General features: G+C 35.2%; 1 protein-coding gene across 2 annotated transcripts; it reads right to left on the reverse strand.

Annotated features, from left to right (window-relative positions):
* Positions 1-99: 99 nt before the first annotated feature.
* LOC130800471 (polyadenylate-binding protein 2-like) lies at positions 100-14,339 on the reverse strand. 2 transcript variants are annotated; one of them, XM_057664019.1, is made up of 6 exons: positions 14,036-14,339; positions 13,850-13,952; positions 12,019-12,089; positions 1,808-1,999; positions 1,599-1,726; positions 100-404 (listed from the first exon to the last, which is right to left on the reverse strand). In XM_057664019.1, exons 1-6 carry the CDS (start codon positions 14,165-14,167, stop codon positions 359-361), a joined length of 672 nt encoding a protein of 223 aa, XP_057520002.1. In that variant the 5' UTR covers positions 14,168-14,339; the 3' UTR covers positions 100-358. The 2 variants fall into 2 exon arrangements, with proteins under 2 accessions (XP_057520002.1, XP_057520003.1); XM_057664020.1 differs by having other exon boundaries at positions 100-401; positions 14,036-14,276.
* Positions 14,340-14,654: the final 315 nt, after the last annotated feature.

A 14,654-nucleotide genomic window follows, 5' to 3' on the forward strand; every position in this document is an offset into this window, starting at 1 on the left:
AATGTTATGAAGACATTGTGAATCTAATTTTCTGCAACCTCAACGAATAAGCTAACTTGCCAATACCATTTTATTCAATAAAACATGAACACCCTTCAGGATCAATGTAAACATAAAGCAGCCGAGACCTGCTTTACATGATTCAATTACCGGTCGATCAAATCTTAATACAAAAGAACAAATCACAATCTTACACCAAAACTTAAAATACAGGATATGTTTACAATCACTTCAAATATAAAAGGTAATAACTACATCTGTTTCATTAACATTTGTTTGATTGCCCTAAATAATCTGTATTTTCAACATCATCAAATAACTTTCCTTCATTGAAATTTTTTATCTTAATCCACACCGATCAATATGGCCTGTACCGCATTGGAGGCCTCATTCTGGGAGCCCTTCTACAAAGAAGGAAGTTATGAGATTAAAGAAGAATATTACTAGTTATAGGGGCACATCATAATTTCAACATCGGAAACATAATCCAAAAGAACAAGAGTAATTCAAAAGCAGCAAGAATGCAAGATTAAACCGATGATAACATGATCCTATCATTAAAAAGTTACCGAATTCGATATGTTAAATTTCCATAAAATGGACATAAATGCAATATCTTTTACGATTGCTGAGCAAAGTTGGACATGTGTAGGGATAGAAGCAAAGCTCAAGCCACGTAACTCCTTGAATTCAGGAGCTAGAACTTATTCACAATTAGTGTGACTCCATAATTACTCTTCAGCAACAATATCTAAACGACTTCATCGCTCTCGTTCTGACTTACAAACATCTGCTAACAACTACTGATGGTAAATACAAATTCTGTTTTCAAACGTAACATTTTAGTCCCATGCTGCAGAATGCAGATATCAAACTTGTCTACCCATCTTGAATTGTGTACAAAATGAGTATGAGGATATCCCTCACCAAGCAAGCTGAAATTCTTCAAAGTGCAGGCATGGACTTATTACTCAGTTTCAAAGGTCATAGATTAATCTAATCCTGATTCCTAACACGCACCAAACGCACAAAGCAGCTTTAAATAACTGCAACAGGTATCTCAACACATAGCAAACATATTCGCATTAGATGGTGGATACTCTTGGCAGATTAGGAATCTAGGAATAAGAGGCATCAAATTCAACTACAATCAACTTAAATATATATATATATATATATATATATATATATAGGGATCCAATAAGAAGGGGTGTGAAAATAGGAAGGATCGAAAGGAATAGCTACCGTTGATTAATTAAGATTTAACGGTTTACAAAAATTGTCTTAGCAAAAGATCTAGCAACACATGTTTATGAAGAAAACATCACATATTAATTTAGAAAACATCACAATTTCAAGTGAAACATGTTTATACAGAACCTATCACATATTAATTAAGAAAACATCACAATTTATTTTCTATTCTGAACCGCGTGCAAGATGGACCATTGAACTAAGATCTAACGGATGAAATTCCTTCCTATCCTTTTTTTCAAACCCCTTCCTATTAGATCCTAAATCTATATATATATATATATATATATATATATATATATGGCATGTACAGAAAAAATATATTGAGTACAAAAGAAACCTACCCATATCCGTATGCACCATAAACAGGAGCTCCAGGCATGAATGGTCTCCTAGATCTGTTTCCATAAGGGCTTGGTCGCCTTCCTCGGTACTGTTTCATCCCAGGAACGTTTGTCCTCTTAGCTGACACCTAACATAAATTGAACTGTTTTGTGAACCAGTACACATAACATAAATATAAATAAAGATAATTAAGTTTAAATCTTAGTACCTTCAACTGACGTCCATGCAGTTCAGACTCATTCAGCAAAAGAGCTTCCTGAACTGCTTCAATTTCCACAAATTCCACATATGCAAATCCTTTGGGTTGACCAAACTTGTCTGATAAAATGGTCACTCTGTTCACAGTTCCACAGGACTGAAAATGCTGCTGAACCTCTTCAGGAGTACAAGCATAGTCAACCTAAAAAATATGTAGAAAGAAAAATAAAAATCTCATATTCGCTCAGGGACACAAGGCAGTTTTTTCCAGTTTACAAATATCCAACTACACAATACACTGAAACATTGCCCCTGAAATTCTTTATCATTCTACCACACGGATAAAAATTATAATGTTGGATAAATTTCTCTTTTTGGACCATAAGAAGGGCAGCATAGCCTGCGAGCTAACAACTTGTTCATCATTTTCCTCCTTTAATTTATGTGATCATATAGCACTTCGCATTTAATTATATTATTAAATTCAATTATAAGTCTCAGATGGGATTATCAACCTCAAGATATTGTTATTTCACGATTTTCCTTAATTCATGAGAATATATTTCAACCCAATAAAATAACTTTTCAACATCATATATATATATAAGGGAAATTTCACATGGCAGCATCGAACTTTCATGAAATGCCAGTGGTAGCACTTTTTTAAGAAAATTCCACATGGTAGCATCCAACTCTTGCATTTAAGTTTTCCGTAGCCTTAAACATACAAAAACGTACAAAAACATTTAAGTTTATACCCATATAATTTCGAAATTAGACTACTTCTCTGCCATGTTCATTCATTCCTCCTTCCTCCTTCGATTTCACTGCGATTTCACCAGGCATATTTCTTATTCAATTTCACTGGCCATCTTCCTTCTTCGATTTCACAGGCCACCTCTGTGAACACAGCTGCACCACCAGCCATCTCTGCCATTTCACAAGTACCTTTCTTCCTTCTTTTTCTGTTTTTGTTGCAAATGAATACATGTAAAATTTAGGGTTTTGACAATTACCTTTGAATTGCTTGAACACTAGTACATTCTTCTTCTTCTTTGAATTACTGGCGAAATGCTGACACTAGTATTGATAGTATTGTTTGAATTACTGGCGAAATGCTGCTTGTTTGAACACTAGTATTGTTGCAAATGAATACTGTTATTTTTTCTTCTTCGAATACATGTAGAATTTAGGTAGGCATGGCCACGGGGCGGGTTACCCGGAACCGAACCGGTCCCGAACCGCTTGGAACCGGATCCGGAACCGGAACCGTTTGCGACAGGTTCCGAACCGCCCCGAACCGCGGAACCGTGAAACCGCCGGAAAAAAAGTTGCCGGAACCGTGAAACTGTCGGAAAAATACTTCATGAACCGGAGCTAAAAACCGCGGTTTGGAACCGGAACCGGTCCAACGGTTCCATGGAACCGGAACCGGAACCGGGACCGGTCCGGGTGAACCGGCTCAACGGTTCCATGGAACCGGAACCGCGAAAACTAGCCGTTATGTAGCCGTTGCATTTTCCCCTATAAATACTCATCACTTTCAATCATTTTCATTCACAACTCATCTCTTCTCCTACTCTCTCTACTTACTCTCTCTACTTAATTCTTTAATTACGCAATTATTCTCTTAATTACATAATTAGTCTTTTAATTATTTCTTAATTTAGTTAATTACATAATTAGTCTATCAATTATTTATTTATTTCTTAATTCTATTATTATTTCAATATTATCAATCATGTCTTCATTATTGAAAAAACCCTCAAAAAAAGTTACTAAAGTGGCAAAATCATTGGGAGGTTCCAGCTCCTCCAAAAGAAAGGCCACTTCTACTCCGTCGGTATCAACAACACCTTCCATTAGTAATTATAATTATGAACCAAATTATCCAGAAGGGTACGACCCAGAATTACATAATTATGCAGAAGAAGTGGAAAGAAAAATACAAATTGATGAAGAAGAACAACAAGAAGAGGAACCAACGACCCCTATTGGGATACATATATCTCGACAGTCATCAACAAGATCACATGAAGAACAACAACAACAAAGACAAGCTCGTGGTAAACGAGTCAATTTCCAAACTATCGGTTAGTTTTATAATTTTATTCTTCAAATTAATTAAATTTTAAATTATTTATTTATTTAATTATAGTTTTATAATTTTAAATTATTTATTTAGATGAAGATGAACCATTAAGACAACCTTTTCCGGCAATGCCACCTCCTAGTGGTAGAGCTGTTTCACATGTGTGGTCGTATTTCACAAAAGAACCAACCGAGAATCCAGATATTTTCTTATGCACTTATCAAATTTGTGAAAGTCAAGGAGTAAAGCCCTTAGTTTCATACAATTTCGCCAGAGGTAAATACTTTTTAAGTTTTTTATACATACATTATATATTCATATTTTATAAAAATTTATTTATTGTGTTTTGTGAATACGTGTTAGGTGGTGGTACGGGATCTTTTAACAAACATTTGGCAAAGAAGCATGGAATCACAAAAGAAACTCATGCAGCAAGCGGCAGCGGGACCACAAGTGGAACTGGAAGCCGACAGACACAGTGGGACATTCCCAGCACAGGTATGCCTTTTAGATATAATCGTAATGATATGATTGATGAATTTTCTAGGTATGTAATTTGTGATGAATTGCCTTATAACCACGGTGAAAGTAGGGCATACGAGCGTTACGCTAGAAAAACTATGCAACCACAATATAGAGCAATCCCTAGGAGCACTCTTAAAAGACGCACAATTAAATTATATGAATCAATGCGCTATGATTTAGTTGAAATGTTTAAATCTTTTAATGGTAGGGTTAGCATAACAACTGACATTTGGTCTGCTCCCCCACATTTAGAATCTTATGTGTGTAACAGCACATTGGATAGATCAAAATTGGATTATTCAAAAAAGAATAATTGCTTTTGAGACAATGCCAGAAAGACATACCGGTGAAAACATAAAATATAGATTAGTAGAGATATGTAGAGAATGGAACTTATTAGATAAGATATTTTGTTGTTCAACTGATAATGCAACCGCGAACATTAAATGTCTAGAACTTTTGTATAACGAACCTGCATTTAGTTTTATCCTTGGGGGTAGCTTATTACACATACGTTGTTGTGCGCATATAGTTAACTTATCTTGCCAAGCTGACATAAAACAATTAAGCGATTTATTAGAACCAATTAGGGATATAGTGAAGTGGCTTAAGATTGGAAAGATAAAGAGACGATACAAACAATTATGTGACCAATATCAACTTAAAAAAGTGTATTGGTCATTGGATACTCCTACACGTTGGGGCTCAACCAACGATTTATTAAGAAAGGCGATTGCTTATCGTCCAGTTATAACACAACTATATAGTGAGTGTACAGATAGTTACATAGCTGATGACACTTGGGAATTAGCTATAGGTGTACATAACATATTAGAAGCGTATGACCACGCGACTAAGATTTTTTCATATGTTTATGAACCGAACGTTCACTTAGTAATAAGTGAGTGTGTTACTATTTTTTATCATCTCCTTAAATATACGCATGATGATACTAACCCATATTTGAAGCCGATTCTTGCAGATATGATGGAAAAATGGAAGGCATATTTTACCGAATTTCCTTATATTTATGGAATCGCAACCATTTTGGACCCATGTTTTAAAACTGAGGTCCTTACTAAAGTAATAGGATTTTACTACTAATCGTTAGATCGCCCGCCTACTGATGTACATAATTATGTAGGAACATGTAAAAATATTTAGCAGAACTCTATGATTATTACGCAAGTGTGTATAACCCAAAACGCGATACGTCTAGGCGTGCTAGCGTTTCGGCACGTCCCTCTTACTATAATTCGGTAATGGCTAATATAATGAGTCAAGATGATAGTTTTGTAGGATCATCTTCTTCCTCGACCTCATATTTAGAACTAGATAGTTATCTTAAACACCGCTTTGAAATAGACCAAGGTAGCTATAGTATTTTAGAGTGGTGGAAAGAAAAATCTGTAAAATTTCCCATTTTATCGAGAATTGCAAAGGATATCCTTGCAATTCCCGCGTCAACAATTGCGTCGGAGTCTGCTTTTAGTGCAGGTAGAAGAGTTTTGGACGAAAAGAGATCTCGTCTTGCTCCACAGAGTATTCAAATATGTGTTTGCAAGAAAGATTGGGATCAAGCGGAGATTCGAACACAAGGACTAAGGAATGATGATGATCAAGACGACGATGATGATCCATGGATGATGATTGATACATCTGCATCATCGTCAGGAGGAGAGTCAGCGGAAGCATCTAACCAACCACATGATGATGACGAAGACGAATAGGATCAATCCGACAACGATAAATCAACATTCAACAACTATAAATAAAAGGTATGACAAAGAACTACATGGGCTTTGATTCCTTCGGGATACGTAGGCAGCTTAGTATTCCTTTGGGTACTAGGTTCAAGTCCATTTTCTCCCTTTTTTTTATTAATCATCTTTATCGACATTATCATTGATTCGTTTGTTATTAATTTATTTTTTTCATTCTTTTTAGTAAATATTTCAATAACGATGACAACTTGACATGCAATGAATTTCGCTAATAATCAAGTAATCATCAAAGGTACGTCCGCAATATTATAGTATTTTTTTATTATATAAATATTTAAAGAAAAAATAAAAATGGAACCGATGGTCCGACCCGCCCGTCCCGTGAGTTGGAACCGCCGGAACCGCCTCATTAACCGCCACGGAACCGTATGGAACCGCCCGGAACCGGAACCGTTCGCGGCAGGTTCCAAATGGAACCGGAACCGGGTGGAACCGGACCAACCCGGACCGTGGCCATGCCTAAATTTAGGTATTGATTTCAAGTGACTAATCCTTTGGTGAAAGGGATTTCAAGTGACTAATCCAACAGCAGTCAAAGACTAATCCTTTCTTGGAGTACTTGTGCTTTCAAAGCTGCTCCAAGTGAAAGGGATTTCAAGTGCAAAGACCATTGATTTGTTTGGAATTGTGTTTGTTAAGCTTACTCAATTCTTCTTTTGGTGATTTGTTAATTAGAATTATGTTTTTTTTTTTGTTTTTCTTCCCAAAATTGATAGGTTGTTTGGAATTGTGGATTTGTTGATTGGAATTAGGGATTTTTTTGTGTTGATTGGAATTCAATAATGAATTAGGGCTTTTTGAATTGTTGATTTGTTGATTGGATTCCCACATGATTGGAATTAGGGCTTTTTTGTTTTTCTTCCCTATTTTCTTACAATTCCCATTTTAAAATTACAGAATGCTTAAACATGTGGTCCTACGTTTTAAATGGTTGTGTATTGAAGTAGACTTGGATGTAGATGATAAGGATAAAGTAACTTTTCTGGATTAGGTAATGGATTGGGAAGATGAGTGCATTAAAACTAACAAGCTTATACCCAAAAATCCCTCATTTACGTATGTTTGGAAGATGAATCATGTTAAACCGAATTGTGATCAAGACCTAATAACCATGTTTGAGAGGTTCAATGACAATGAAATGATTTTTATTTTGGTTGGTGCACTTGAAGAGGAAAGTAGTCTCATGAAATCGGTTAGGAGTCTTAGGGATTTGCAAGTGTCACAAAACCCTATACCACTTAAATTCATTCCCACAAAAGAGAAATTGCCAATTAGGAGAAGGGAAGTAGAGTCATCATTGAAAACTTTTCAATGCTACGATGAGGTTCAACATGACATTGCTGTGATGAATGCTACACAGGATAAGTGGCATGACATGGAAGTAGAGTCATTGAAAACTTTTGAAAATACTCCCATTAATGATTCACCATTGCAAAGAAGTGAAACCCCTAGCCAAATACCTTTGACTATTTCTTCTAAATCCTCAAAAGCTTCCACTAAAAAAATTCCACCGACCATTGCTGTTAGGAAGGGAATTTTGGTGAAAGCAAGCTCACAGTCTTCACAGCTTTCACAACCTTCACATCCTTCTCAACCTTCTATCAGTGTTGAAAAAAAGCGTAAGAAGAGGAGGGTTGTTAGTAAGAGTCAACAAATTGAGGTTGATGGTGATGAGGGTTGTCCATCTGACAGTGAAGATGATGATTATAGTCCATTAGAGACTGACAGTGAAGATGATGATGATGATGACTGTATTGATGATGAGTTAAGTGATGATGGCAACTTAGAGTATGTGGATGATAGTTATGAACCATTTGAGGATCCATTATGGGGTAATCATGTAGTTGAATATGATAATGAAAGTAACTACATCCAAAGGCTTTTTCAAAATGATGAGATGTATGTGGACAGGGGTTGGGGCAATATTAACCTTGCACCATGGCAGATGTTTACTGATAAGCACCACGTAAAGGAAGTTGTTAGGGACTATGCAATACAGTGGTTTTGAATTCTTGGTGGATAGGGCAAACAACAAGGTATACACTGTAGCTTGTTTGGATGCGGGTTGTGGATGGAGACTTCATGCTAGTAGATTACCAGATGGCACTACATGGGCTATAAAAAAGATTGACAATCCTGAACATAACTGTAGAGCCCTAGAAACACATAACAGCCTTGTCACTATAAAATGGGCAGTTACTAAGCTAATGAATGACATTAGGGCAAACAATGACATCTCTGGGAGGACTTTAAATGAACTATTAGAGTCTAGGTTTGGGGTGAGTTTGAAGACTAGCACATTGTATAAAATGAGGACATTGGCATTGACAAAGATTAACGAAGGACATGATGAGAGTTATGGCTACTTACCTGGTTATGCAGAGATGGTGAAGCAAACTAATCAGGGCTCTGTTGCTATTTGTGCATGGGAAGCAGAAGACTCCATTGAAAGGCCTTTGACATTCACTAGCATTTTCATTTCTTTTGGAGCTACAATTAGTGGATTAGTCAAGGGTTGTAGAGGTTTAATTGGGGTTGATGGTGCACATCTCAAGGGTCAATATGGAGGCACACTCCTTTCAGCTATTGCTCTAGATGGTAATAATCAACTATTTCCTATTGCTTGGGCTATTTTTTCTGGTGAAGATCAAGAAACATGGAAATTTTTTGTGTGGCACTTAAAGAACATACTAAAGGGCAGTGGTGGAGATGATGATTGGACCATCATATCTGATAGACAGAAGGTCAGTTATTCATTTATAACCTTAGCACTTGTTTATACATAATTATGCTCATAAATTACTTGTGCAGGGAATTGAGATAGCCTTGAATGAGCTATGGCCAACTGCTGGGAGGAAATATTGCTGCAAGCATTTATCTGCAAACTGGAAGAAAAAATATCCAGGGCCGTTAATGTATGCACTATTTTGGAAGGCTGCAAATGCCACTTCTCTATTTAAGTTCAAGAAAGCTATAGAAGCCATTGACGAGGCGAACCCTACGGCAAGGGAGTGGCTTGCAAATATGGAAGATCAATCAAGATGGACAAAGTATGCATTTGACCCTAATGTTTGTTGTGACGAGAACAAAACGAACTTTGTTGAGAGCTTCAATGCAACTCTTGGAGTTGATAGGTGCAAACCTGTTTTAACACTACTTGAGGGTAATCTATGCTTTAAACTTTTTTGTTGTAAATCATAAATTTCTTGCTTTAGAACTTGAAATCCATGAAGTTGAATAAGGTGCATTTGTGTGATAGGTATAAGGAGGGTAACTATGGTAAGAATGGCCACAAGAAAGGAAAAGAGTGAAAATTGGATAGATAGTGATTTCTGTCCTAATATAGTGAAGAGAGTGAAGTCCCTGATTTCAGACTCAAGAACATGTAAGGCTTTCAATTCTGGTGATGGATTTTATGAGATTAAAGATGGTGAGTCCACCTTGTCTGTGAGCTTAAATAACAGAACATGCATATGCAACGCATGGCAACTCACTGGGATCCCTTGCAAGCATGTTGTGAGGGTCATTCTACATTCAAGCCAAGATCCCATAAGGTTTTGCAGTGATTTGGTACAGTTGCAAAATGTATAAGCAAGCATATGCAAGCATTATTAGATCTATTCTAGACCCTGAGCATTGGCCAGAGATGCAGTTCCCACCAATTAAGCCACCAATGATGAAGAGAGCAATTGGAAGACCTGCAAAGAATAGAAAGAGGGAAGTAGAAGAAGAACGAAAGGGGAAAAGGTCTAAGACTGTAAAGTGTAGTAGATGCAAGGAGTTTGGACACAATGTGAAGACTTGCAAGGGTGGATTGACGGCTAAGGAAAAAAAGGGTAAAAAGACGATTTCTACGCCGTCATCTTCAAAAGCATCCTAAATATAGTTATGTAAATACGTCTTAGTGCTACATATGCAACTTTGAACTTTGATAATAGTAGTTTTTGAAATGTGAACATATGTACTGGTGCTTGAAGTAAATATGTATTAGTGCTAGTTAAGTAAATATGTATTAGTGCTTGAAAGACACCTTTTGAACTATTGATATGCAACTTTGAACTTTGATAATAGTAGCTTTTGAACTGTGAACATATGTACTAGTGCTTGAAGTAAATATGTATTAGTATTAGTGCTTGGCTACTTACCTTTTGAACTTTATAATGCCAACAATTTGAATGAAAACAAAATTATTACAACATTTATGGGCGTTAATGAATTAAACGGTGAATTGAACATTAAATTTAAACGTTAAAATTGTGAATTAAACAAAAACTGGATGCTACCATGTGGAAAAAAACTTACAAAATGATGAATTGAACATAATTTAACAAGAACTTAACGGAAAATGCTACGGCAATTAGTTTGTGCATAAACTAGATGCTACCATGTGGAATTTTCTTTAAAAAGTGCTACCACTAGCATTTCATAAAAACTGGATGCTACCATGTGGAATTTCCCTAAATATAACAATAAAATAAATATAGTAGCAGTAATAATGATATTATGATAAAAATAAAATGAGTATTAGTAAAATCATATGTCTCCAATCATATAACATGTAACACAATACCCTAATGGAATACTAGAGCGATGGACATTCAAAATTACATGTTGAAGCGTATCAATTTAACCCAACGATTTATCATCCCAAATCACTTGCTACGAGATCTCTATCTCAAGAAGAATGTCAATCCGACCCAATGTTCAATCTAATAATCAGTTTCTACGACATTCTCATCTTTTGAAAAGTGTTGATTCACCTTAGAGTAATAGTTTCCATAACATCTCCATAAATGGCAGCAGGTTTCTGCTAGTCAAGGATAAATGTAACAAATAGGCTCAATTTTATCCGATTGCTTGAAAACAAAGAAATAATATTGTTACAATGGTTTTAGTGATTTATCGGCCTTAACATAAAAATATTGGACGTTTTCGGTAAAATAAATGACAAAAAGAATAAATATTGAATATACATAATCTTTATTTAGTTAGAAAAGATGGAGAAATTGATAACTGATAGTAAAAAATGAGGGATAGTTAAACGTACGTGTTGGATTTTTCCATCTTTTTTAAATATAAAATACAAAAATTTTTATTAAAAGATTTTAGATGTTTTTGACCAATATAAATTACTTGTATTTGAAACCTGATATATAAAATCAAATTTGAACTTTAAATTTTCAAATTGAAATAATTGAAAATATAAGTAGAGCACAAAAAACTCCAAGAGTTGCAAATACATTATTCACAATGAAGAAATGTCTATCGAGTAAAACAAAGATTTCATAGTACTTTCTCATATGTTCCATTGGACAACTACGCATAGAAAAACATTGACAAAATTGTTAGCAACTATTCTCAACAATAGAATAAAAGCTTTTGAAAATGGTAAGTGGCTCAAAATGCCAACCCACCTTGTAGTCCTTTAATTAAGTGAAGGGAGAAGGAGAGAGTAAAAAAGAAGAAGGTGATGTGTAATGTTTATGGGTCTTCTCTTTCTCGATCTTTAATAATATCAAGTTGATATGATGAGATTGGCTCAACCCAACTGCCAAGTCATTAAACAACAAGTTGGCACTAGCTATGAGATGCAAATTTTCTCTAAAAAGCAATTCACAAATATTGACCTGCAACCTTAGGCAACAAACTTTTTATCAAGGCCAATGATTCCAAACAAACTATCAACTAAGTTCGCGTTCGCACAGATTTAATGTAAAGCCAACCAAAGCATACAGATTTAAAAATGGCAACATATTGTAATTTATAGTATGATAAGTTCAAAGTGCAACCAGGGCACCAATAAGATAGAATTAGCCTCACATTGCCAACATATATTGAACGGGAATCAACCTCCTCCTTTTCAGCTTGAGTTGGGTTTGCAGCAGTTGATTCTTCATTAAAAAGGTAGATAATCAATAAATAAGATTTAGAGTATGTCAACAGAAGAAATTAGATTACCCTCTGATACAAAAAAAGTTTATTCTTATATGATCTAATGAATGAACACTAAACACCAAGTTTAGATTACCCTTTGATACAACAAAAGTTTATTCTTATATGATCTAATGAATGAACACTAAGCACCAAGAAGTTCGGAATGGCTTCAAGTTACATGTAAAATTTCTAACTAGATGATCCGCGTAAAGACCAAACACCAAGAAGAAGCTTCGAAAAGCGATTTAAAATGTCATTTCAAAACTTCAAGGATTTGGCACACTAATAGGCTATTTGTTTATCATAGATGAAATAGTACTGCCTCCAATTCAATTTAGTTATCCCAGATCATTTTGCACACATAATGCACTTGTTCAAGGATTAATGTTTTTTATTCAACATATATAAAAAAATTATAAAAAGTTGATACTAATAATTTTTGCACTCAAACGAATCAAACAAGACCCTACTTGTTTGTGTTTTAGTTTGTAGATTAATGATCGATGAATAGTGTCAAAAAACAAATAAGACAACCGAATTGACTTGGAGGGATTACTTTTACTTCAGAAGACAATAAAAGAAAGTATTTAATATTAAATGGGATTCACAATACTGTTAAATCTATCAAAAATTTTTAGGGATTAATGCCAAAATACTTAAAAGTGTTGCTCCAACATAGTATTCAATGTCACAAATTTTATGCGTTGTTTCCCATCCCTCCACAACCACACACAACTGCAGAATATATCGTAATAAGTACAGCTAGTAGCCTAGAACAATGTGTTTTACATGGGAGGGTAAGAAGGTGGCAAAGGAATCTACTTATTATCAGGTAAAAAGGGAGAAAAATCCATACACATCATATACATAGTAAAAACATGTCGAGATCCACGACAATCACATCAAAAACGTGGCTACCATGGTTTGGCCTGTTCTATAACTTTTAGACAAACCATTTCAGGTTGTTTGATTCGATAGAAAGTCAATTTTCCAAGAGAAAACGTTTATCAATCAGATCATCCTTTGTTTTGTTGTGAAAAGGCTTATTTTGGCAATATACAAATTCCCCAAGCTAGAAAATCTTTTCTATTGAAAAAGAAGGAAATCCATATTTTCCTCCACATTCCTCGGTCCTCACAGTCCTTTTCCTCTTCTCTATCAAAGAACCAGCAAAAGGATAGTAAAGTTCAACACCTAATTTTGATTCAGAACGAAAATTAACTCAATATATTTTCTTTTGAACCACCTTGGACTAAATCAGAATTCTTAGTATAGGTCTGATGTAATTTGAGGTAGAACATTTTCCATGATAAACACAATCAAAGATTACCTTCTGTTTGATTCAAGGGAAAATTATTTCTGGAGGAGAGGAACTTTCATTCAGTTTTAGGAGAAAAATTATTTATATGAGGGTGGAAACTCTTTGCCATACTACTTTTCCTCCCTAACATTTACTCCCAACTAAACAAAGACACTTAAATTTTTTAAGCATAGTCCTTTATAATGACCTTCACTTAAAACAACACAATGTGAAACAACATTCGATTTCAATTACCAAATCAAACAAGGCAAACGATCGGCACAATTCCTAATCCCTAATTTTGTTATAGAACAGAAAACGCTCTAAAATAACCAAAAAAAAAAAATTTAAAAAAAAACAGTAAATAAAAACAGAAAAATCAATAGGAAGAATAATTCCAAAAAAAATTATGTAAACCTTGAGGGATTCCCATCTCCTGTTCAACTTTAGCCTGCATTTCACGAAGTGCACCAGCTTCATCCTCAAGCTCTTCTAATCTTTTCTTCATATGTTCAAGATTCTACAAATCAAATTCCAAAAAAGAAAACACAATTAGGGCAAAAACTAACAAGAAAAAAAAAAGGAAGAGAACGAAAAGCGAACCTGAGATTGGGGATCTTCAGTGACATCATCAGTAGCTGACTGATCAGCATCAGGAAGATCACCATCGTAGGAAGCAACATCATCTTCGCCATAGTCGTCGTTTTCCGGCGACTGATACTCTGGTTGCTCCATAGTTTTCTCTCTCGGTGAGGACAGGTCTCGAGGCTAAAATATCTCCTGTGAGTCAAATATTAGCAGTTTTGATTATTTTTGTTTTTTGAAGTAGAATAAAAAAGTAGTCCCAGTCCTCAGATTTACTTATATATATACTCTAATAAGAAGTTGAGAACCATAACTGTCCACAAGACTAAAGAAAGTACGGAGTATGGAGTGTATGTAGTCTCTAGGCAGCCAACTAGAGGTGATCATAAGTGGCTCGGCCTGAAAAAGTGAGGGTTTGGGTGTCAAAATATGGCCCGATGGGCGGGTTTGGGTAGAAAATAAGTGACCCGATTTTTTTTGGAACGGGTTTGGGATTTGGTGTTTGGCCCACGGGCCGGCCCGGCCCGGCCCGAAAAGTGTGTGTTCATGATTTGCATTTTAATTTGTTTTATATTATGTATAATATGTAACAATTGTATTTGATTATTTCAATTATTTTTAATTTGTGTTTTAAATT

This window comes from Amaranthus tricolor, chromosome 14 (genome assembly GCF_026212465.1).
Source record: "Amaranthus tricolor cultivar Red isolate AtriRed21 chromosome 14, ASM2621246v1, whole genome shotgun sequence".
NCBI classification, from domain to species: domain Eukaryota; kingdom Viridiplantae; phylum Streptophyta; class Magnoliopsida; order Caryophyllales; family Amaranthaceae; genus Amaranthus; species Amaranthus tricolor.